The sequence below is a fragment of the Harpia harpyja genome, chromosome 20, assembly GCF_026419915.1.
Source record: "Harpia harpyja isolate bHarHar1 chromosome 20, bHarHar1 primary haplotype, whole genome shotgun sequence".
NCBI lineage: Eukaryota > Metazoa > Chordata > Aves > Accipitriformes > Accipitridae > Harpia > Harpia harpyja.
Genome location: NC_068959.1, coordinates 2935505 through 2960552, shown reverse-complemented (window position 1 = coordinate 2960552; position 25048 = coordinate 2935505). Strand labels below are relative to the sequence as shown.

General features: G+C 42.0%; 1 protein-coding gene across 2 annotated transcripts in view; it reads left to right on the top strand.

Annotated features, from left to right (window-relative positions):
• Positions 1 to 25048, top strand: part of FSTL4 (follistatin like 4) — a 240379-nt gene that overhangs the window by 195662 nt on the left and 19669 nt on the right. For both annotated transcript variants that reach the window (XM_052772036.1, XM_052772035.1), the window contains exons 7-10: positions 1671 to 1837; positions 15293 to 15413; positions 23205 to 23366; positions 24395 to 24529. In XM_052772036.1, coding sequence (XP_052627996.1) covers positions 1671 to 1837; positions 15293 to 15413; positions 23205 to 23366; positions 24395 to 24529 — 585 coding nt within the window. The remainder of the gene's footprint in view (positions 1 to 1670; positions 1838 to 15292; positions 15414 to 23204; positions 23367 to 24394; positions 24530 to 25048) is intronic.

Below are 25048 nucleotides of genomic sequence, written 5' to 3'. Positions count from 1 at the left end.
ATTTTAGTGAACAGATTTAACAGATTTACTACTCAAGAGATGTTAAAGCAATTTTTCAATTAGAGGGTATGTGAAGAGATGGAAAATTATGCTTGCCAAAGTAGATGCTGGGGTTTTTTTATTTTTATTCCATCCATTTCCATAGTGTAAGCCCCATAAATGAATGCAAGATTTTCCCACCAAAGCTGTTAACTTTTAAGGCAAAATCACATCTTAAGCTGTGAACTGACATGATAAAAATGAGTGTTTGGAGTCGCTGGAAGTCAGCACTTCCACAGAGGGCTGGAAGAAAGCGCACATAGCATTTAGATCTTACCAACGCAGATACGCTGTAAGTGATATGCAGGTCTTGCGCGGGTTGTAAAGACAGAGATGTGAAGCAAGCAAGTAGGATGAAGAGTAATTTTGCCAGCTGACGGGAGGGAGTAACCTGATCCCATACGTAATTTTATAGTGTCAGCGCTGCTTGAAGTGGTTTTTCCCAAAGCACGTGGCCTTGGGTGAGGCAGCGTCGGTCTCTTCGATCCCTGTTTTACCGCAGTTAATGCCAGTGGACGTGAGGAAGGAGGGGCCGTGGGGCCAGGAGAGGGTGGTTCGTTCCCCAGTCCAGGTTTCTGAGTTGGCTGGAGCAATGTAATACCAAAGTGCTGTGAACATTCCCCATTCATCTCAATGGGCCATTACCTTGAAAGACCAGTTTTCAGCATTTATATGCAATATAGTTTCAAGGCTTTCTTATTGCAGAGCCTGTGAATGAGAGCAAGCAAAAAACGTCATGTGAATGATAAAACTGTGAATGCAGCAGCTTTGACAATGTGGCCTGATTGCCCTTTTGCTGGCTCACTGCTGCTGAAATGCTTAATAACGACAAGCTGCACCCACCTGTCTGTGTGGCCACACGTGGCAAAATACGCAGACACATCTTGTGAGCGTTGGCCAGAAGGAGATGATGTGACGTGGTGTGGTTTCAGAGATGTTGGTATGGTTTTCAGTAAGGCCTGCTGCCTCAGGTGTTTCTTTTGTGTGGTACATATAAGTCAAAATAACTGAATTTTTAAAATTTAAATAAAGTATGAGAAAGCTTCTCACTCCTTGGTTAGAAGAACATCTGTATGTTAGATGCCATAACGTGGCTGCATTTGGTAAAGGAGTTTTCGTGCTTGGTGCCTTCCAATATTTGGGCAATTTAAAACTGGGTTTATTTATATTTCAGTGACAACAGTCTTACCTTAATTCTTCCTCTTCAAGGAAAGAACCTGACTCATTCTTGTGCCTTTTCAAAGGACCTTGGCAGGAGTCCTCGAGAGAAACAAACGCAGATGGTCTCAAGCAGGAGAGCTTTCGCTTGTCCTCCTGTTGCCAGCTGCTTTGCAGACTTAACTATTGCAGCCAGCCTTGCCAGAGGACACATCTTCATGCCCTCAGCCACAGCCACCGCTAGGTGCCTCAGGAAAATGATGCAGCAAGTTTGATTGTGGCAGGTTCAATTTCTATGTCTCTTACTTGGCTTTAGTGTTTAGGGGGTTTTCACAGCATAGATAATCCATCTCCTTGCTAAAATCCTTCAAAGTTATTCCTGGAATGAGGAAGAAGGCAGGCGGAGGGGGGAGAAGGGGAACAGCTTCCCTTTGTAGTATTTCGTATTATTCCTGTCCTGTTGCCTTTTGCAGAGGTGGTTCGGCTGAGCCTGCCGGAGGACCAGAAGATCAGCGTTACCACCATCACGGTTGGCCTGAGCACCGTTCTGACGTGCAGCATCCGCGGGGCACTGCGGCCTCCCATCATCTGGAAGCGCAACGGCGTCATCCTCAACTTCCTCGACTTGGAGGACATCAATGTAAGTCCTGAATTACTCTTGTCATTTTCTTTTTAGGGCATTGAATATGACTTCATTTAACAGATGATAGTTTTAAGGGAACAAGTTTTATCTTGTTATTATTATGGAAAACTAGAAGCTGGTGTGATATTTTGTTTTTATGTGAATATGTCTCAGGAATAAAAGCAAAACAACGTATATGCAGCTGAGAGCAGGGGTACTTGGAATATGTTATTATGAAATTAAAACTCGGTGCTGTAATAACCCAGCACGTAAATAGCACTGGTACTTCATCCCTTGTTGCTCATTCAGTTTGGTGCAACCTGTGGTCCACGGACAGCAGCCCTGGAAACCCAGAGGAAGGCAGCTCTACAGACCATTAACTCCTCAGGGATCTCGTTCCCAGTACAAAGAAACAGGTTAATCGAGAGCATGAAACAGTACCTTTATGGTTGGCAATGAAATCTTTCCTCTATCTAAATCAAATAATACGTTTTTATCTCTGTTCCTCCTGTTTCACTTGCCTTTCAGCCAATTTTCATCTCTCATTCCTCGGCTACTATTTCTGATGAGCAGTTTAAAATACGGGATTATTCAGCAGGGTGTGGCAATACCCTCGCAGGAAGGAAGATGAATCTCTTTTAATTCGCAGTGCTGGTCTGATGTGTGAGTCATAGTTTGTTATAAAGACAATACCTGAATAATGGTGTAAACTTCTCATTTATTTAATAACGTTTAATTACGGAGAGAGTGGAAAGTAGTGTACAAAAAATATGGTCTGTATTTCATTTCTCTTTGCATTAAAGTACACAGTAAATCAGGTTTTATTTTAATTACACTACAGCAAGAGTTGATTTATATTTTTGTTCAGCTCTTGTTAATTTGATAACCACTCAGTTCAGAGTTGTTACAGTCAATACTGTAGCTCCCTAAATTGTTGTGTATCCGGGATTGCTGAAATGTGAAAAATCTTTGTTTTACTCTTCTGCATTAATACGTGAAAATTATAGCACACGGGGCAGAAATACACACTGCAACTCGGTACATCATTTGTTGACTCTACCTGAGCAGGAAAATTGTGTGCACTATGTGTAGGTGATTACTGTGTGCACAAACTCAGTAATTATAACCATCTAAACATTCTTTTCTTTTCATCAAAGCAAGTATTACCCTTTTAAAATGCATTTCTTGTCACCGTTTGGAGCATGACATTGAAATGCAACATGAAACCGGCAAACATCCCGCTGCAGGATTGGCACAGGACTACGCAGGAACCGTGATGGGGACGCACAGGATGGCGCAGCCAGCCAGAAGCCGGTGTACCTGACCAGATTTCTTACAGACATCCATCAGTACCAGGGTTAGAATAACGACCTTCGGGTCACTGACGCTGAAAATACGTGGAAACCTGCCAAGCTGCGATGCGCAGAGTCAGGTGTTCCCTGCTGTAGTTTGAGCGCAGCGTAGTGAGCCGCGCAGGGGGTTGACCTGGCAGCTTACTGCCCGTACCGCCCGGTGTGAATATTCTTCAGAACAGATCTATTCCTTGGCACAGATTAAGCTTAGTAAAGATTACACACGCTGCCAATGTGCTCAGTTTAATCTGTAGTGAGCAAATTCCACAGCTTTGTGTGATCAGAGTCTAGAAGGAGCCTTTTCTTTTGGCAGTTATATTCACTAGATAGAGCTGAGACATTGTGGTTTTAGGGTCAGTTTTGTTGGGCTCAGGATTGAGCTGGGGTTAGAAGCAAGGGTCAGCTGTTCTGAAATCTTCTTTCCACACACTCTGGAGGCTCAGGAGCGGTCTTAGAATTTTTTGGCCAAAAGTAAAGAAAATTCCAGGTATTTCTCTTACCTGTATGAAATTTTTGTTATGATCACATTATTCTTAAAAGATTAAAGTTCATGTGTGAACTGGACACAAAATGAAAGTCCAGGAATTGGAGTAGAAACACATCCTTGAAGGGTAGATAGCACGTGGCTCTGAGGCTTCATTTACAACTCCTACTGTTTTAAACAGAATTTTGAGGAGTACATTTTCATGGCAGTTCCTCCCTAATTTAGCGCTGGCCCAAATGGATTTCTGGTTTACTTATAGTAAAGTAGTTCTCTTTCTCATTGGTTATTAAATGTTAAGAGGAAGAGTTATGTCCTTGCACATAAACTGAGTGGCTCCTGAATGATCCAGCACCCCCTTGCACAGTACCATGCAATACAGCAGAAAAAAATAGTCGCTTTTTGATCTGTTTGAACTAGTACATCACTGAGAAACTGTATCAAAGGAGCACTCTGAGATTCTTACATGGAGGAAAAACAGGATTTACGCCTCAATTTTCATGTTTGACCTGTCAGTTTATGACCTCTATCACCTTGTCATATAACACCTGCTACTAGTGCGCATCAACTCTTTTTTTAATCTAATAAACACCTCCACACCTTTTTCATCCTTAATTAAACTGTAGTTTTTTATGTTCTGTATATATTACTGCCATCTGTATTCTGGTCTGATTACTTGAGGTGACACAATTTGGGGATTACCATCTTTTATTTTCACTCTTCCACTATGGGCAATCTGTGGGACTCTTGGGCTCAGGTGTGTCCCCTCTCTGGCTGCTGAGGACGGTCACCTGCATGTCTGAAGCGCTTGTTCGTAGCAGCGATGAAGAGATGGTCCTTCAGCTGGTAAATCCAGTCTTTTTCTTTAGATCGATCACAAGTTTAAAAAGTCCTGTACTCACGGGGCATGAGCCACGTTCATCGGCAGCGTGAACACACTTGTGTTTGGGGTTGATACTTGCGTGTAGCATGGAGCGGCATCAACGTTGGCTTTGAGGCTTGCAGCGTGAAAATACGTGGAGCCGTGCATGCTCAACAGCGTGGGGTGGGGTGGGTGGCAGCAGACGGTTCAAAGCTTCAGCCTTTCGTGGGTACAGAAACTCACATTAAACAATAGTCTATTTAAAGGCATTGACAGCAGGAAAGTAAAGGCAGTGTGCTTCTTAATATACTTGAAGTCAGTTAATTAAATTACTTCAGTTTTCTTTTAGTATGCCTCAAGCAGAAACTCGATTGCATTTCTGCTTTTCACAATAAGGTTAGCAATTTGGCTAATTGGAAGTGCAACAGGAGATTAATTGTACCTTTTTAACTTCAAGAAAATCCTCCCTGCTCCTGGCACAATGGTAGTCACATACAAACCTACAGGATATTCGCACACTCGGAAAAATCCTCGTATTATGTTTCAATTAAACTCTTTCTCTTTTAAATGCTAATTCAAGAAATCAGATGAAAAAAGAAGCCCAACTCTGGAAAAAAACGGAATCCTTCCAACTAGGTGTGAGAGCAGCACAGGAGAGGCACCGCTCAGAAGTCCTTCGTGGCTTTATTCTCTCCAGATTCGTGACAAATGTGATAGGAGAAGGTTGACTGTGTTCCAGATTGATACTAGAAGTGACAAAGATGGTCAACAAAAACCTAGATAATCCTAAATTTGCGCGGAACTGAAGGTTGAAGATTACTATAAAGCCTGGTTGTTCAAGCGCGTTACTTAAATCATTTTTATGTGATAAGTTGATTGGCAACAAAATATTAATAATTTTTCATTGCTGTCTTAATCAGAAGCTTTCATAAGCAACATAGTAATAATTTGTCTTGTCCTGTCTGTGAAGAACTCTGTTAATGAGTTGTCACATAGCTATTGCAAAAGAACCATCTTAATGGTACATGTAATTAAACAATTTTTCATGCAAACATTTAAGATTGCTTTTAGCACAAAAATATTATTTGTCCATAAATTACCCATCCATATTATTTATCCATTAGAAGTCCCTTTGCAGCTATACTTTAAAAAAGTCACATCAACTTTTCTCACGCAGAAAATAACTATAATGTAGCTGAAGCTGATAAGATTGCGATAGCTATAAATTGATTTCTGACTACAAATAGTGAAGTGGTTAAAATGTGTCATCTTTCAAAATAATATATTTTTGCCCCCTAGGAACAAGCAGTATGTTTTCCCAAATACATGATTATGAAAGCATTCCTCAGTTTGAAAATATAATAAACTCCTCATGGAGTCAAACGTATTTATACAGTATTTATAGGATATTGTTTCACATGATTTGATATTATCTCCAGAGAAACATATGTAAATTAATAAACAAAATTTATAAGCAAAAGTTATTCCTTCAAAAGCATGGTAGAAGCATACACAAACAACACAGATTACCATAAGAAAACAAATGTTACCAAATACAGGTAGATAAGAATTTGATGAATTACCAAGTGTAATGCGGGTAGCTATAACATAAATTCATGAGTGTCTTTCATTATTCATTTCATATTAATCTGTACACTTCAACTCAAATCTGCATTAGATCATTAGTTCAAAAATAAGCTTTTCATAACAGATCGTTGAAATACAGGTTTCTTCATTCCTGCTGATGCCAGGTAGGATAGCATGTCCTCGCTCTCCCAAAAAATCCCATCCAGGGACAAGCGCAAGACTCCAGAGTCAAGTCCCACATGGTGGAAAGCACACCCGGGAATTCAAGGCAGGGGAGGGAGAGTGCTTCGCAGCTACTTTATGACTTGTCTTTCTCCTCGTTTGATGAAAAACCGGTAATTGCCCCTAAAAAGCATGCTCCCAGGAGTTAACAAGATGCAGCATATCATTTGTTTCCTATTGTCACTTGCATGTATCGATCAGCTTATCTTGCACAAAGTACACCGAGAAACGTCCAGTAAGATGTCCACGTGCCAAATTCTCGAAGAAGTCTTGAATGTTCCCGTCCCACCTCAGGCATTGTATTACAGCCTCAGGACGTCGCACAGGCTGAAAGGCTGACGGGTTGAGGCTGGGATGAGACAAGTCCGGGGAGAAGCTGTTCAGCACGAGGACGAAGTTCCCGGTTTGGGAAATGGTGGAGCAGCGGCTCCTGGGAGCGCAGCAGCACGTCCTGCTAAGGCCGGCCCCGTTCCCGTGCGTCTCCTCTGCCATCGCCTCCCGTCAGGGGAGGGAGACTCGGCAGAAGAGACCTCTGCTCTCGCCTTCGGCCATTCTTGCCTTTGGTGAGGCCATGTGAAGAAAGTCTGGGTTTTGCTGCTGGGGTTCCTGTCATCGCCCGAGACCCCGGAGATACGTAGGCTGAGCTCGGAGGTGTAAGTCCCTGCTTTGAGGACAAGGAGTGATTCTCTCCTCTGGACACGTTCGCCTCTTCCCCATACAAATACATGTGCCTTACTCCGGCCGAATCCAAGCCTGCCTCCATCTCTGCCCACCGAACCTCTGCCAGGTCCCGGGCGCAGAGAGCATTAGGAAGTGGCAGAAGTGAATCTGGGGGGGCACAGACCTCTTTCTAAATCGTTGATCGCTCATACTCCACATCTACCTGTGCACCCGGGAAGATTCACCTCCACGTATATCTCATGACTCTTACAAGACCTGTGCTTACCTGCCTTGATACACATTTCATGATATTCATGTAAATGTCCATTTTCCATGTATAATATTTGAAACCCAACGCGAATGGTGAACCTTTAAAGTGCAAGTCACTTGGATTAGATTTCTCATTAGAACAGGCTGTATGAAGGTGATATATGCCTGTTGATGGTTTTAATGTAGTTTCACTGTTAAATAATAAAAAGGTCATGCGTGAATAACCCCACTTAATACCCTGCTAATAGAAATCGGGCTGTTAAAATTATCAAACCCTGTGTCATCCTAGATGCTGCAGTAATACTGCGATGGGAGTAAATTACAGGAAGTTGCATGTTTAAAGCCAAGTTTTTTTCTTTCAAATCAAAGTTTAAGAAATTGCACAGTGCTTGTAGTATCTTAGGTCTTTGCAGGCTCTAAAATAGAGGTTAAGTGGAAAATTAATACTTGCAGTATTTTCAGAATATATAGTCTCTCACTTTGCTGTAATGAAGATCTTGTATCCAACTTGTGCCTTCACTGGAATAGCTCATTTTTGGGTCACAGACCAAAGTTTGTAGTTGATTATTGCAAATGCGGAAATACCGTCATGGAGACAATAGAGTTGTTCACCTGGTCCTGAATAGCCAGTGGAGTATAGGGCTTCACCTTCCTAAACAGCCTGATTTTGTGGAGGAAGATGTTACTCTGGGGTGGTTTTGTTTTGCTTGCATTTTTAGAGGCATATAGGGCACATACCTCGTGAAATTGTTGAGAAACCTGAGATGTTAGATGCAACTCTCCTATAGATGAATTGCATGTACTCCGTCTGGGTTTTATAGCAGAAAAGTATAACTATGAATGCAGCGTGAATCTTCTAAAAATGAGCAAGAAGAAAGGAGTGAGCCCATCTGCTGTGAAGTATTAAGGTAACTAGACTGGCACGCTTAAAAAAATGCATTAGAAAAAAATTGAGAATGAGGTGAATTAGGACTCTGAAATCAGTTGTACACTCCCGTACCTGCTCTGACTGTTGCAACTGGTGATTTAATTACAGACCGAAATCCATGAATCCCCATTATCTACCTCTGTACTGTAGGGAGAAAGTTGGAGTTTATGAATATAATTTCCTACCTAGATTGGTACTTACCTGTTCAGTCATGGTCTTTGCATTTCTCTGAAATGTCCAGTAGATCCAATTAATAGAAACATTTCACTAAATCCCCACTATGCTAATTCCTCCCTTCCAACAGCTCCAGCAGGAAGACCTACCATTGATTTTCCTCATTGGGTTGTCTCTGAGTTTCTCAGGATATAAAAGCAATCCATTTTTTTCCTATATTCTAATCGTACAACTATCTAAAAAGTTCATTTCCATATGTGCAAGGCAAAAACTTTTTTGGCTCACCAGCAAAGTCTCACATTGTGCTAAACTCTTTGAGCAGAAAAACAGGAAAAGATAAATTAATACCCCATCAGGCTGTGTTTGCAATAGTTTTCTGGCATTTGCTTAAGGCTGAATTTTTTCTCCATGTAAATTACTAAAGTGATAGCATGTGTAAAACCAAGAACAAATAATATTAATGAAGCATAAGTTCTCAGCTTGTCTCTGGAAATGAATTATTAAAAGCACCAAAGAAAGTGATTTAAGAGCCCATGACTAATTTAGTTTTTATTATTTTTATATGAATCACTCATGAATCTATTGTAAAAAAGTTCAGAGACATTTGATTAGTGAGGAGAAATAATTTTCAAAGTGATAGCCATTGTTGTAGATTTTGCATAATAATAATCTCATTAAATGCTTGGGTACATTTTGTTTTAAAATCCTGTAAATATTATCAGAGAGAGATTTCTAGGACTCTGAGGATCAGGCAAGCTTTTTTAACATCAACTAGTTAATATATTTCCGTTGCTGTGCTGGTTACTATGAAATCGTGATGGTGTTTTTCTTCGTCTAGTAGAAAACCAGTGACACCAGCTAGCGCCAGTGCCGGGACTGGTTTTGTCAGTAGGCAGCGAAACCACATGGGGAAGGCTCCCAGCTTCGCTGGACTTGGTGGAAAGGGCTGAAAGGGAAGGGTTTAAAAGTGAAGCGAATTATTATTATTATTTAGAAAGAAATCCCAGCAACCGGTGGGACTCTCCTAAGAGAAGAAACCACTCGGGGAGCTTTATTCTCTCTGTCGTTATTTCTGCTATGAACACTTTTAAATCAGCATGGTGAGGGGGTATCGACCGTCTTTGGGACTCACCCCCAACGTATATTAGGAGCATTCAATATCTAACTGGGGTGGTTTAAAATCGCTGTGTAGGTTGAAAATCGGGGAGCGTGTGCCCCATAGTGCCGTACTGCGGCGTGACGTGTGCCAGTGGTTGCCGATAGCTGGAGAGATGGGGAGATCCTCTGGGGTTTCCGTCACCGGGGCTTGTTTTCCCTGTTCCTTCTTCCTATTTATAGCTATAAGGCCAATGGTTTTTTTTCCTCAAGTAACTGGAAGTTCTCCTAAAAAATAATAAGCCTGAATCTACTCTATGCTAATTCCCCTTCAAACTTCCTGGAAAACAAGAAACCTTGCCAAAAATTTAAAGGATTTTAAATATGTTTCTGTTCTGCGTTGGAACAACCCCAAGACGTGTTAGAAAGCTTCATGAAAAAGCATCTGACGTGGGCAAAAAAGGCGGGCGGGCAGTGCCCCGCACCCTGCGGCATCGCCCCCGGCCGCCGGCTCGGCAGCCCCGGGTTAACGGGGGCTCCTTCTCCGCCGGCTGCGTTCCCGGGTGTCAGAGCAGGAGATTTGTGGCATTACAATCACATATTGGATTTCACTTGAGACAGTATGTGAACGAGATTTACAAGCAATATGCAATGTTTTACACATTTCTAAGCGCGGTGTCTCCAAGCCGCGACAGATTGCATGACCAAGGAATGCATTAGAAGGGAGGAATGGGATAAATAAATATGAAAAATCTTCTGTTTGGAGAGACCGATGTCTTGGGTAATCAGTAGTGATGGAAAGGAAATACGATACAAAAAAAAGTACATATCCATTTTCTAGGATCTGCTTTGTTATTTTTTGAAATTGACTCTATGCAGTGCCGCACTTTCTCCGCTGCGACAATCTAGGGAAAACGACGCATCGCCAGGGACTCGCCCTGGGGAGAAAACGGACCAACACAGATACTGTGGATCAAACGGTTTCTCCGTTTATTAACTGCGCAACACTCGGTTATATATGTTTCTAATATCTACTCACACATAAGCCATTTGTTGATTGGTTAACATGTGCCGTTCACGCGCTTAAACAGTAGTCTAATTGGATAAAGTCTTCTGATCACGCGAATAGTTCCTCCACCTGCATGCTGTCCTGCACCCTGTCTTCGGTCACGTTGCCCTCTTGTTATCAGTCACGTAGGCCCGACCTTGTCCTACTTTTGTGCTTACTTCAACAAACTTATAACAAAGAACAGTAGTGTCTTGTGCTAGCAAACAGAGAATAACAGTTGTGCCTTACGTAGTTTCGCTCGTTCTCTCACAAGTTCTCCCACAAATTCTCCCACAATGCAGTAGCAACTTTTTTTATTTTTTAGATTACTGAGCTGTTATCAATTTAAAATGCAGGGTGGTGTATTTTTTTTAATCTTGAAAAGTTAAAACAGATTCTGAGGTCACTTAATCAGTCCTTTATTTGAAAAGTAACTGCAAGACATAAAAGAAGCTCATGAAGGGCAGAGAACTTTTTATTCGAAAAAGGGAGAGAAAACATGAGACAAACTGCTGGAAAAGTCAATTTATCATCTGCCACTAGTCGACCTTATCAATTATGAGAAATTATAAGCATAGCTTGCTGAATTATTTTTTTTTACCAGAACGTGTGATGTTATTTTATAATGAAATTCATAAAATAGAGGTAATGAACACCTTTTCCTTATCTGGCCGCTTTGATGCAAGGCTCATCAGTTTGTGGAGTTAGAGTGGTTTCTGCCTCTATTTTCATCGCTTCTGTTTCTTCCTCTTCACAAGAAAATTCACCTTCAGTGGTCAATGAGGAAAGCCATGTCTCAGAAGTTACTTTTTTTCCCTTTCTCCTGGCTGGCAGTCCTTTTTCATGGGATGATACGGAAAAATGTCTTTTCAGTTCACCATTGGGCGTTACTGGGGGTAGGAGCAGGGCGGTCCCAGCTCCCGGGGGGGTGCAGCTCTTGCTGAGACTCCTGGACTGCCCTGAGATACTCTGCTTTTAAAGGTGGGATAGTTTTAGGGAGAGAAAAATTACGTTACATCAGTTTTATAGATGTTTATGGTTCCCTCTGACTGCTTCAAGCTCGTGGTGATTTGGAAACCTGGCTTTGCAAGCAAAATCCATTTGAAAAAAAGTCAAAGCGCCTGAAATGTTTCCTCTGCCTTTTTCCAGCGTGAATTCTTCCCGTTCCCTCTGCCCACCCCATCCTCTGCCCTGCCAGTTCTCCCAGCAAGCTTACGTGTGTGTGTTTGGGTGGAGGGATGGAGCTCAGAACCTGAGTCTCTAAAAATGTTTTGTGCTAAACAGTTTCTGAGAACTTTTGTTCAAATTGCTCCCGCTTTCCTGATGCACATTTTTGAGAGGCAAGAAGTCCTTACGGACCCGCAGTTCCTTCTCAGGTTGATAAAATTGCGTGCAGCGCTACGGCGTTACACCCTGTCGAGGACCGCTTCCCAGCAAACCAAACCAGCAGCTAAGCGCGCTGTCGGTGTTAATTTACACCCCGGTTACTACAGTGGCAGCGGCAAGAGAAGCACCCGAGCAGCTCGTGGGAGCTCCCAAAGGCAGTGCAGTATGGAGGGCTGTGGGAAATAGCCCAAATATACCAGGGCTGCCCGCTGCCTGCCGGGACGGCTTCCCGCTGCGCTGCAGGACTCCTGGCTGGGATGAGCGTAAGATGAAGTTAGAGGCTATTAAGGAATCAAAGACTTATCATTTCCTAACGCTCTAGGGCTTGGAATTTTACGGCACTTCCAAATATACCCTTATAAAATACACACAGAAAGTGCTTGTGTGTAAGAGTGCATGCATATATGTAAAATGTAACTGTGCGATCCTAATATACTAATTATATCCACAGGGAGACACAAGGAGAAACCGTGAGCTGCAGTAAACGCACAGAAAGAGTAATTAATTTGTTAGAGGATTCAGTATTCTTTTTGTAGCAGCAAAAGATTCAGTGTTGAACCTAAATTTCATAATCACTTTTTCCTTCCCACATCTATTGCTGGTCATTCCTAATAACATTGTAGTTTTATGTGAATTTACTGTGTGTGTGCAAGTTCTAATACAGGACAGATAATTTCCTTCTGAGTCTGGCATAAATGATATGGTGTTAACCTAAATTATCTTTGATAACCTTCTTTAAGTGCTCGAAGTCAGAAAATAGTTTTTAAAGTCATAAACCATGCTTTTACCAATATAAGCTTCTCTTTACAAGAAAAATGCATTTGGAGAGGAAGAGAATAATACTATAATCTTGCATCAGTTTGTTTTTGCAAGGGTCTTTACTTATATTAATACATTTGTATGCATTGGAAAAAACAGATCATCCGTAAAAAGACAATTACAGAGCACAAACCGAACATTTATAGTATTTTTCTGAGATATCTTAAAGGAAGCAACATACTTAAAACAGAGAAGATTTTATTGTCCTGTTTTTCTACAACGCCTTATAAATCATTCCATAAAAGTAGCCATCCTGCTTTTATTGATCGAAACTCAATTTGAGTTGCTTTGGGATTAACTTTAAAAACTGTTATTAAGTCCCCTCCACTGCAAGCATGTCATGCAAATATCATTTGAACAGGGTTGATATCTTTTCTGTTTGCAGTTACTCATGTGTCTCTGCTTTCCGGCAGGAAAGATCTAGCTGACCGGAAAACGGGCAAATGCTTGAAATGGGAATTTTTGAGTAGATATTTGTAATAATGTATTGGGTGGCTTAACCAGCTTATCTCATAGTGTAGATGCCAAATCTGCCTGACGCCCAAGGTGGCAGTAATAGCTGAGATGCTTTTGATTATAGATAATGAATTTCAGGATCATCTGTGGATTTACTGTTATTCTTTATAGTTGTTCGTACATTTGCCTTAAGGCAGCATATCGCAGAGCCAGGGTGGTTATATCTGTGCTCTCTCAGGTCAAGGTCTGTGCTTTGGGAAGGGTTGTTGTCCTGCCTGTAAACTCCGTATTTCTCAGTGCTCACTCTCAATCTGCCTTGTAACATGTCTAAAAACCAGGCAAGGTCCCAAACTTCCCTTCCTCCCTGCCAGTGCTGGCCTGCCACTGAGAGGAGAGGCATGAAGACATTTCTCTGATGCCAGGCAGAAGTTACTGGAGAAGATTCAAGAGCCAGCAGAAGTAGTGCCAGATCAATCCCGTACTGCAAGAGATGGGCTACTTTGTGCTTTTCTTTAAGGGCGCCAGCTGGCATTGCAAGTCTGCTTCAGCATCGCGGCTTCCTTCAAAAAATGTTCGAAGTGTCACGGCTGGAAAGGAAAGCTTGAAACTGTAAAGCAGATGCACCCTGAAGAGGCAGGAAAAGTGAGATATAAGGAGCCCCAAATGGTTTTGGTTTAGAAAGCAGCCCATCCAATGATCAAACAACTCTTGCTCGTAATTTCCGAGCACCTGGCAGGGGGTTTGGCAGTAACAGCTTGGACGAGGATGTTTCCGTGTAGCATTGGACTGTCGTGGGCGCAGCAGGGAGAGGGAGCGGCGTCAGCACCTCCCTGCGTCGATTCCCTTTCTCCCTCCCCAAGAAACTGGGACCCGAGTTCTTGACTCCCCACCAGCAGAGCAAAGTTGCATTCCTATTTTATGCCTTCCACCCTGGTAGGTCCGATCAAGTCGTGCTGGAAGACCCCGGCTGGGAGGTTTTTCCCCTCCTCAGCGCACCACGGTGCTGCGCTTCCATTTCACTCGGGGTGGCCGTGCTGGACAAGGGTGGGAGCGGGCAGGACTTCGTGGGGGGGCTTTCCCCGTACACCTCTTGGCTGCAGGCTGGGCTTTCCACCCACACAGTGGAAATTTGGCAAAAAAGTCCTAGGGTTTTCACGAGCAAAACCACTCTTCAGCACTCACCCTGTTGTACTGCGCTTGTGCCACCCCGATTCTAAGTTGAATTTGCCATACTTTTGCAGTGAAATTCTGCAAAGAGTTTAGTTTCGCACGCTTCACGCATGGAGCTAATTAAAGAAAAATTGTTCTTTAAGCTCATGAACTGTTTTTTAAATGTATCCTTCTGGGTTTGCCTAGAAGTACAAACATTCTGGAGCTGCAGAAGTCTGAACATTAATGGAGTAACAAGAGAAGCTGCTTCGTATACCCATCAGTGCTGTGGTTCTGTTAGCTATAATTTGAAATAAATTCCTAAGCAGGGCACTTGTACAGCATATTCAAGTGCCAAAGCCTCTCTACTAACTCATATTCTCCCCATCTATAATCAAAAATTGAAGTAATGCAAGAGCAGATCTAGGAAGATGAAGGGGATAAAGAAAGATACTTGTCAAGCAGTTACAGATCAAAACAAGTTTGAGAAAATGCTTTTTGTCTTCTTCCTCATCTCCTGCCTAGGATATTGTCTGAGATAAGTGACAAACAGTTTCAGTTCTTTCTCATCAAGTCTCAAGGTTACAGTGCATTTTCTGAGAACCAGCTTAGATAAAGGAAACCTTAACCCACCCAGAAGTTAGCATTTTATGCATCTGAGGTTAACAAGTAGATATTAAGTTCCCCCATAAATTGAACAGCTGAAGTTCGCCGTCTTTTTTTATGTGGAAAGAGCACCTTGTTAGCAACCAGCACAAAAGTTCATGTTCTCAGAATGAGTTACTTTGCCTTACTCTTAAATTGCCACTCATTTTCTCCCTGCGTGTTGATTTATGAACTTCAAAACTTAGTGTTCAAAATTCAAGCTGTGTTGCCAAGATGCGGTGCTATCAAAACCACTGAACAGGTAGTCTCCCTTCATGTGGTGTTTAAAATATTTTTACTAAATAATAAGGCACCTTTCCTGTCTTTTGTTACATACAGGATTTTGGAGAAGATGATTCCCTCTACATCACCAAGGTAACAACTATTCACATGGGCAATTACACCTGTCATGCCTACGGCTATGAAGAGCTGTATCAGACCCACATCCTTCAGGTGAATGGTTAGTAAATGGCATATATGACAATCCATGAAAACGTTCCCGTAAGCAAAGTTGCGTGTTAATCTCATTCGCACAGAGACGTGAAAGGCCACGCACCAAATTGTCTGTGTACAAAAGTGAATGCAGTTCGGGGTTTGCTCACTCCTGCTATCATGCAGGCAATCAAAAAGATAGGTACCAAGGGGGGACGTATATAATTACCTGGGCTTCAGCAGGTATCCTAACTGTAAAACAAGCTGTCAATAACATTTCCATAGTTAAGAGCAGTGTTTCAAAGCATCTTTCAGACTAATTACTACTTTTGTCAATAGAAGCGTTGCTTCAATAATTTCTTCTTTCAGAAAATCATTTCTGTTGCATGAAGTAGCCCAGGATATTTAAATAAATACAGCACAGTGTTTCTAAAACTAGCTCTCTAACTCCCAGCTATATATCAGATTATTACCTGCTTGTAGTCGGCTTGGTTCGCTGAGGGCTATTTACATTGGCTAAAGATATGGCCCACTGGGTTGCAAAATGAGGGCAAACCATTTTACAGGTGAGAGAATCACACGGGGCATATTCCAGCATTCTCGTTCACCTCCGTCCCCTGGACCACATTTGCTCCTGGCAGAACTTGTATTCAGGCATGTGCTATCTTTCTTCTGACCTCAAACTCAGTCAGTCGGATATAGTTTAAAATTACATTAGCTTAAGCTGGCATTTCACCAAGGAACTAGCCCATGGAGTATCCACCTCCCCAGCAGCAAAATCATTGTCCAACTTTAAACCCACAGTTACATGTGCTAATATGACCAGCGGTATCTCCAGAATAGGAGACGGGGTAACCCGTTGCTCACTATGGGTAGATTTTGACATATTCTGCTTTGAAACTATTTAATTTTACAGGAAAATTCAGTAACTTTATTACAGGGGATATATTATAAGGAAAATTACTATTTAGGTCTTTCTCTAGATGTGCACAGACCCCTACAAAGGAGAGCTTTCAACTGGTAAAAGCAGATAGCTATACGCAGGTTAATAGAGAGAGGCTGACGCAAAGAGAAACAGTAAAAAAGGGATATTTATGCACTTTAAGAAGTGCCGTGGTGGACGTGGGATTTAGGTTTGACTGCAGCTCAGGTCTTCTGGACGTGTGTAAGTGCTCCCCACCCACAGCGAGTACCTGGAGGAGAGCACGAAGCATCCAGTTGATTTGAATGAAAACTGACTTAATGTTTCTACATAATAATTTGTCATCTTTTGAGGTAGTAAAGTCTCAGCAATGTGGATAACTAGATTGTGCATACTGCAGCTGGGAAAATAGGTTTCCTTCCTCAAAGTACTATTTGTTTGATGAATGGCAGTTGAAAGAAAAGCGAGCTAACAACTTAATCCCGTGTATATTATGTGATATATTATGGGGCTTGAATGGAGTTTAGTTGGCAGACAACAATGTAGACTTTATCATCACTGAGAATATAAGGCCCAAAGGCTTTGAAACTAAAACCAGAATGAGAGGAAAGCTAGATGGAGTGTGGGGAGGGGTTGATTCGTTTCATACTCATGCCTGCCACTTAGATTTAACTTGTTGTTGAAAGATCCCATTTTCTTTTCAAATGGAAGTTTCACACCACAGCTGCATGTGGTTTTTCTTACTAATAGAAGAACGCTGTTATGCAAAAAAACCCCCACTATCCATGTTGGCTTTTTAATGTTGCTATATAGTCACTAAATACTGCAAAAAATGCCATGCATTCTGGTATCAACCCAGACTTGCTAGAAAACACTGCAGGGTCTAGAAATCTTTGTCTCACAGCATTGATATTCCCATGCAAGCCATTAGGTTTTGCAAAGCTGGGTTTTTGCAGTTTTTGACGTGGCTGGCTGACTGCCCACGTCACTAAATTCTCTCCTTTTCTGCCTGTGTCGTGGCTTCCTCCAGCAGCTGATGTTGGGGCAACAGCACCGATGACGGGACAGTGTTGCTTACCTTCAGATGTATGGGGGGGTTCCCGAGGCAGAGCCCTTCTCAGGAAATCCTTCTCGGTTTTTAGTAACTTAAAGGACAAATTGAGGAATTTCTCTTGACAGGAGTAGAGAGAAGAAACGGAGCCAAGCTGAATTGAGTGAAGATGCCGAGAATCTAAGTATAGTTGATGGGCACTGTTCAGCACTGGGGATTGTCTCTTGTCTGTCTGTATCAAACTAAAAACTCCATCTTCAACATGGGAGGTTTTCTGTTGCTTTTCTGTATTAGACTAAAAGAGTAAGAGAATGTGACAGAACCAAGTCAGCCAGAACTTGGGTGTATCTGCTCGCCTGTCTCCTCCAGGGAGGGACTGATACACTTTTAACATCAAAAACACAGGGGTGTTTTATTCTGTAAAAACAATCAGATTTTTTTTTTTTCTTTTTAATAGCGAGAACTCCAAGTTTCTCTGTTGGGAAAGAGTAGAGAAAGAAGAATCGACTGGAAGTAAAAAGATTTCTCTCCAGCCCTTCCCAAGCTCACTGTGTCTGTACAGGCAGGTCCCAACTTTTAGACTGCGTTTCAGTTAATTCAGTGTTTTTAAAGCTGCAGTAACTCTGCCAGTGTCCTTTGATCCTTTTTGTACCACCTGGGCCCTGGCTTACTGTTCCTGCTGAGGCCCATCAGTCCAGCTTACAAAATACTTCCCTTTTATTGCCTTTTTCTCCTTAAAAGAATCTGAGCCTAGTTCTACGCACCTTCTTCATAGTGACGTGCGGAAACAGACAGCTTTTATCCAACATATTATATTCTTTTTATCTTGCTTTCTCCTTTGTCTCTTTTTAGAACGTAACACTAGCTTGTAACAGCTCATTGATTAGGTGATATAGAAAATTAGGAAATATAAACTTAAATAGAAAGCTTGGAGCCCGATTTTGACAAAATTAAAAGTTTCTGAGATTCAGAGCTCTGGTTGAATATATTACAAACTAATCAAATTTATCAAAAGTTTACCCATAGAAAGCCTTGCTTTCATCCCAGTATGTTGTCATGGTTGTTCCTTTTCTTGCCCAAGGAAAGTAAATTCACTCATCGCAGTCAAATCCTGCTGGAAGACGAGCACGCGCTTGTCCACGGCAGGCAAGCAGCGTCCTTACTGATGCTCGTTGCTGTACCTGTGCCACACAACGCAGCCACGTGCGTGCAGCGCTGCGCTTGGGCTCTCTAACCAGGCTACAACACAATGCTAAAAGCAGCTCCACGTTGTCTGACTCGGCATCAGGCGTTGCACAGTCTAGACTTGCCTAAAGATCCTCTCCAAAGCAGCCTTTCTGAAGGGGAAAAGCAGGTTTGTTTTGCTCAGCTGCTGAATGCCGTGCAGTGCTTCCCTTTGTATCAGCTCGTTCAGGATGCCACAAATAACACGGGCAGATCCAGATGCTCGTTTTGACAAGCAGAGATGAGAATCCTGTTAGGCAGAAAATGTGAAGACCACCAGAAGAATGCCCCAAACCGCTGGCTCACATCTTCCCAGCAAGAAGCATAAAGCACATATGTGAAATGCAGCCTACTTGTGACATTTGATGGGGTGAGTTTGGGTTGAGCTCATCAATCATAGGATTCACAGCAGCGGTAGAATTGAAGTCAGTGTATTTATACAGCTGGCCCTTAATGTCTCTGGAAGAAAAGAACACGCTGAAAGGCAGCACAAAGTTTAAGAATGAAAAATTCAAGTGCGTGCTGGTATCTTTGATCAGGACACGCCAAGAACAGTAGGAAAATTATGTTCTCTCCTACGTATGGATATTGCTTGGGAAATGGGTACAGCATACACTAACTGTAGGGAGGGAAAGCAATTTATCACTTTCAAGAGGAAAAAGAGTTGCTGAGGATAAAGAATCTCATAAAATTGTAATCAACTATGAAAATTGATAGTTTGCAAATCAAGAGACTGCTGAGTGTAGGGCATCATTTTCCTTGGTCCTTGCACTCTGGAAAACATCAGCATAAATCAGAATATTGTATTCCTTGAAAACAGTTTTAAAAAGCCATTCGGTCCTCAGCCCAATTATAAGGGTCCAGTAGGACAAATTTTCCAGTAACAGATGTTTTAAACACGGATGGTTTGTTAATGTGTTCTTTCAAAAGAAAACATCCAGTGCTGCAAACTCCTTTCAAATCATAAATGGGAAGATTAAAACATCTCAAGTAAATGATTAATCTGTTAATTTTTACTAAGCTCTGGGGTATATACATCCTATAGCAGCAATGCATATTTGGGGGGCTTGATGCCGCCATCTGTGCTCATTGTGTGCTTTATCACCTGAGCTGTTTTATTGTAATGAATTGGTCTGCTCACAAGTAAGGTACTACTCAGTATGCAGTAGTAGGCAATCTACCCAATCTCGTACTTGTTTGAATGTCTCTTTTTTCCTACTTTGCTTAAGATAATAGCATTTTTATATTACCCTTGGCTGCAGACACAGTAATGGTTAGCAATGATATATATTCACCAAGGGAAATAGCAAAGGATAATCCATATATTCCAAAGTCTGGAGCTGAAATCTTTGCAAGTTTAAAGTAAAATGTGCTTACTTGGAATGTATTAATTTGTAGCAAGGACAATAAAAATGCATTCTGCAGTTTGCTGTTATCACAAGGCAGTTGCATGCAATAATTTACCTGTGCAATGAATTATGTAAGACAAGGGAGAAGAAATAAAAAGTTTAAAAATGGAAGGAGCAGGAAAATGATAAGAGAGCAGGAATGGAGGTGCAACGCATATTTTTGTAGGTGAAAACAAGCCGTTTCCTTATTAATCACTCTTGAAGAGACACCTTGCTATAATTTCAAGTTAAGCTAATTTTCATGCAGAACATTGATTCAGTGTCTAGGACCCCTGAGCTACCTTCCGCAGTATAAATCTATTGTGTTTTCAGCTCTGCAGGTGAAATGTGTGGATTACTAACATGGTGTGAGGCAAAAAACTGAGCAATGCAAGGAAGCTCTGCTTTGCAGAGTGCCCTGTTTCTAGGGAGCATGATCGTTGTGGCAGTCGTTGGGCGTGCTGACCCGAGTGCCCATCTGAAGAGGAAAGCCTAAAGCAAACCATTACAAGAAAATATCAACCCACGCTGGTTTTGAGAGCATTAAATAGGTGATGTCTGGGACGGCCTCTATCTCCTTTAAGAGCTGGTGGGTGAGAAAAAACCACTAGGCTTGGAGCAAAATTGCTCTGGTGCCTTTGGCCATTTGGGATATGTTGGAGAAGGGCTTGAGCCCGGCTGGGGCATCTCCATCTCAGCTGGAGCCGGGCAGGCGCAGGCAGGCGGCCGTATCCTGGCAGGAGCAGAGCTCTGCACGGGGCACAGGACCTCGCAGGTTTTCGTGTAGCTGGCTGCAAACACGGGCACACAAGCGTGTCTGCAAGAGGCTGGGGCAGGCAAAGCACCGGGCAGAGGGGGTCAGCATTGCTGGTGGACTGGAAGAGGCGGGTTGTGCCATCTGGAGAACTGGGAAAGTACCTGGGGACATTAGGTACTAACTGTCAGTTGACTTCACCAGGATTTGGGCATCTAACTTCCTTGGGTGTTGGAAGTTTTTTTCCTATGCGTTTGTAGGAGACAAACCACCTCTCATCTATGAGTCTGAATAAATCACGTAGGCTTTCAGTGGACCTCAGTTCCTAAATCACTTCACTCTAAAAATGTTACTAGCAGCAAGCAAATCATAGGTGAGACGAGCATTGAGTGCAGGACCTTCATAAAATTCTGTCAAAGTGGACAAAAATTACTGTCTTTATCCTATCGTGCCTGGAGACACTGACTCAGAGAAATTTAAATTAATTTTCCAAGGTACAGACGGAATGAGAAGCTCCTGACTCTCAGTCTTATTCTCCCGAATTGCTTGGGCACTGTCTCTTAAATAAACGCGGGGATGGCTCTGACAACTGCCAGCCATTTCTAACAGCAGATCGCTTCCTTCGCTTGCCTTCCGCTTGATCTGGCACCTCCTGAAGTCAGGAGGAGCTGCAACCCTGACAGTAATGGGAGGAAGAGAAGATAAAAAGCTAGTAAATGCTTTTATTTAGAATTTGAAAACTCAATTTAATAAAACAAATCTTGTCTTTTTGGTAACCTCCTGATTAAAAAGCTCTTGGACGGTGTTTTACTCGCTGCCCCGCATCTTACAACACATTTTCTTTTCTTCTCAAGTAAAGGAAATAGAAGATGAGGCAGTAGGCCCACACGTCCAGTGCAGAGGAGGAGTTTAAAGCCTTTCCTTTGCTAGAAGCCCCCATTTTTGTGTCTCCTCAGTTGCCCCTAGGCATTTCCTCTCAGATTACACTTGAACAATCTCTCACTTTTAAAGCTATAAAAAACAAGTAGACTTGAGGGCTTTCTGTCGTGGCTGATTTCCTTCCAAGCTGATGACTCAGCTCTGGTTAATACTTGGCAGCTGGTAGGTAAGACAGAAGTAAAATACATCTCTCTCTGGTAAGGCCCATTAAAAAATAGAAATAAAAAGATGGAAAGTGTATGCTAGTGAATGTAATTATTTAAATTATCCCCATATGGATATGTAGACACATAGCAAGCTGCAAACACAGATTTCATTTTATTCTAAAGCAACTGTTAAGACAATTTAATTTTGCCAGTCCTGGAGCCTAATGATGGACTGCATAAGAACACAGCAGTGAGTTAGGTACTTTAAGCCAGTGATTTCCAGTAGAAGTTTATTATTAACTCGTTCAGGCTTTCTTTAAAAAAACCCACAAATTTTCCTCAGTCTTCCGCTGCTGCCAGCGAGGTTATTCATTTTCCTTGAGGAAGAAGTTGGGCCCCCACATATCACATCCACATCTGACTCTGCCTGTGGCTTTACGAAACTGTACACCTTTCAACAGTTACATCATGAGTTCCAAAATCTCCTGATCAGGTAGAAAAGTTGACCACTTGATTATAAAACACAGCGGCCCATGACCAGCCTTCAAATACCGTCAGCCATGGTATGGCACATCCTCACTTTTCCTTTTATTATGTCCCTTGAGGTGAAAGGAAGGAGGGTCCCACTGATACTTTTCACTGCTCTTGCAATATTGCAAATTGTCTTTAAAGTATGTGAGTAAATTGTTAAGAAATAGTTAATGGGTGATGATAAGCCTTGTTGATTTGAGCAATGAAGGCAACATGATTGAAAATCAATGAACTTGTCTGAAATTGTAATATAATTAGTAGTCCTGCCAATTGAGTATATTAAATAGTTCAGAGGGGCCTTCCTGAAACAAGGTAAGTCACGTTTTGAAAGCCCCAGAAAAAAAGAGAAGTAATTTATAAACACTCTATTGGTTCAGAATGACAGGTAGTGAATGTACAGGCTATTTCCTGATGGATATTTACTTAAAATGTTGAATAATATGCTACTTCTAATAGGCAAGAACTCCGATTCCTTCCTTACTAGGTTCAGTGAAGGTTCGGACTTTATACTTTAATTTTTAAATATGTGAGTTACCCACCTTAGGTTTTAATCCAACTTTACTTAAGTTCAGTCAGTCACTTAATGAAAGAAAGCAAGAACAAGCAAGAACGGTCTAAATACAAAAACAGATATTGAGGTTGTTCCCTGGTATTGGTTTACTAGTTTACTCTTTTCTATTATTATTTTCTATTTTCTGCCCCCAAAGTTGAGCCGTAGCTTGCACTGAAAGCCAGAATGTTGCTTATCTCCCCGGTTCTCAGATCAGAGCTCTTGTGCAGCACCGTGTGACGGCTCTCGAGCCGCCGACATGGGGTGGCACCCGGCGGGTGAGTTTAAAGTCGCCAATTCCTTGTTTTCCGCAGTGCCACCAGTGATCCGCGTCTACCCTGAAACGCAGGCGCAAGAGCCTGGCGTGTCGGCAAGCCTCAAATGTCACGCCGAAGGCATCCCTAATCCTCGAATTACCTGGCTAAAGAACGGCATTGATATCATGCCAAAACTATCCAAACAACTAACGCTCCTAGGTAAGAACAGAATTTTGATTCATTAAAGTATTGTAGACGGGGATTAAGGAGGATTATTTTGCACTTTAAACTAGAAGTTCTTGTACTTTCGCTAAGCCACCGTTGTTGGAAATCGTGTTACAAAACCGCTGTTCTTTCTTTTTATCTTTTTCTCCTGTGAATTTCTTGGGAAATACAGTATCGACTGATGTAAGTGGTAACGGTGTTCTGTTAAAAGACAGTGTGTCTGGTTCTCCACTGCCTCGCCTCTTGCGTACAGCAGTGCAAATCAGAAGAGAAATGCATTAAATTATTTGTTCAGGTATAAGCACTACGTTGGTTGCAAGTCAGCTGAGGATCAGGCTGTGGTTCACCTGCCTTCTCACACCCGCCTCTGCAGAGGGAATCAGCCTCTTGACTCCTGTTGGTCCTTGTTCAAACGAGGGTCCAACAGACACAATGGAAGGCAAAAATATTTATTTGCAATTTGCTGTGTAAAAATATTAAAAACCCACCCATGCACCCCACAGTCTGGCTGTGGTGTATTGCAACCCTTAACCAGTGTTGGGAACGCAGATATCCCTGCACGGGTGGGTGCGGTATCTCAAAATCTTCCGAAGCTTTTAGGCAACAGTCCCACTCCAGAAAGCAAAATGATAGGAGAAACTGTAGAGACACCCCTCCCAAACCCAAGGTTTTGGTGATCTGATGAAAAACGGTTTGCAAAATTGAAGTTAATTTTTCTCCACTAAAGCCAAAGCTTTTTTTTTTTAACAAGAAGAAATAAATGAAATGTAATTTATTGTTTGCACTTGGGATTGGTCTTTGTTCATTTCTGACGCAGAGTGTGTATGTGCTAATGGAAAGAAGCAAAACATCAGCTCTCATGAGAGTCCCCCGAATACCTCTAGTTCTGTACAGGGAATCATTGCGCGGTGAACCCACGCTGTTGAGCTGTCACCAGGCGGCAGTGACAATGGAAGGCATTTAAGGGCAGTAAAACAATTAGCAGCAGTGAAGAACACTGTTTATGGGTGTCTTTCTTACAGCAAATGGAAGTGAACTTCATATCAGTAGCGTTCGATATGAAGACACTGGTGCCTATACCTGCATTGCTAAAAACGAGGTGGGAGTGGATGAGGACATATCTTCACTTTTCATAGAAGATTCAGCAAGAAAGACCCGTAAGCTTAACTTTCCATGTATTTATTTCTTTAAAGAGTATTTAAATGTAATGGTATACATGCAGTTTAATAGTTCAGTCCATTGCATGCGGAATGTTGGACTCTTACTTGTAAGGCAATGACAATTTTGTCTGTGCTTTGATCAGAGGATTTTATCCTGTTTGGGGAAGGAATCACGTGGGGAAGGTAAAATCTCCCCATCCAGGAAGATGGTGCCTTTCATGTGCCGAGTGTACTGGGTGTGGTACGGGTAACATCTTTATTAAAGTAACAAATTTGCAATAGTTTTAGATATCAGAGAATCCGAAACCCCGCATTTTATCGAATTATATGCGGTTTCAGAAAATAAATTTCATTGATTACTGTACAAGATTTCTTCTTTTAAAGCCAGTTATGAGTCAAAGTTCTCAAATATTTAGATGCTTGAAAAATGTTCTGATTGAATTATTTATTTTACCTGTATTTACATCGCTAGCTAGCAAAATAGGTTTCCCTTGGCGTGAAAATATCTTCCACTTC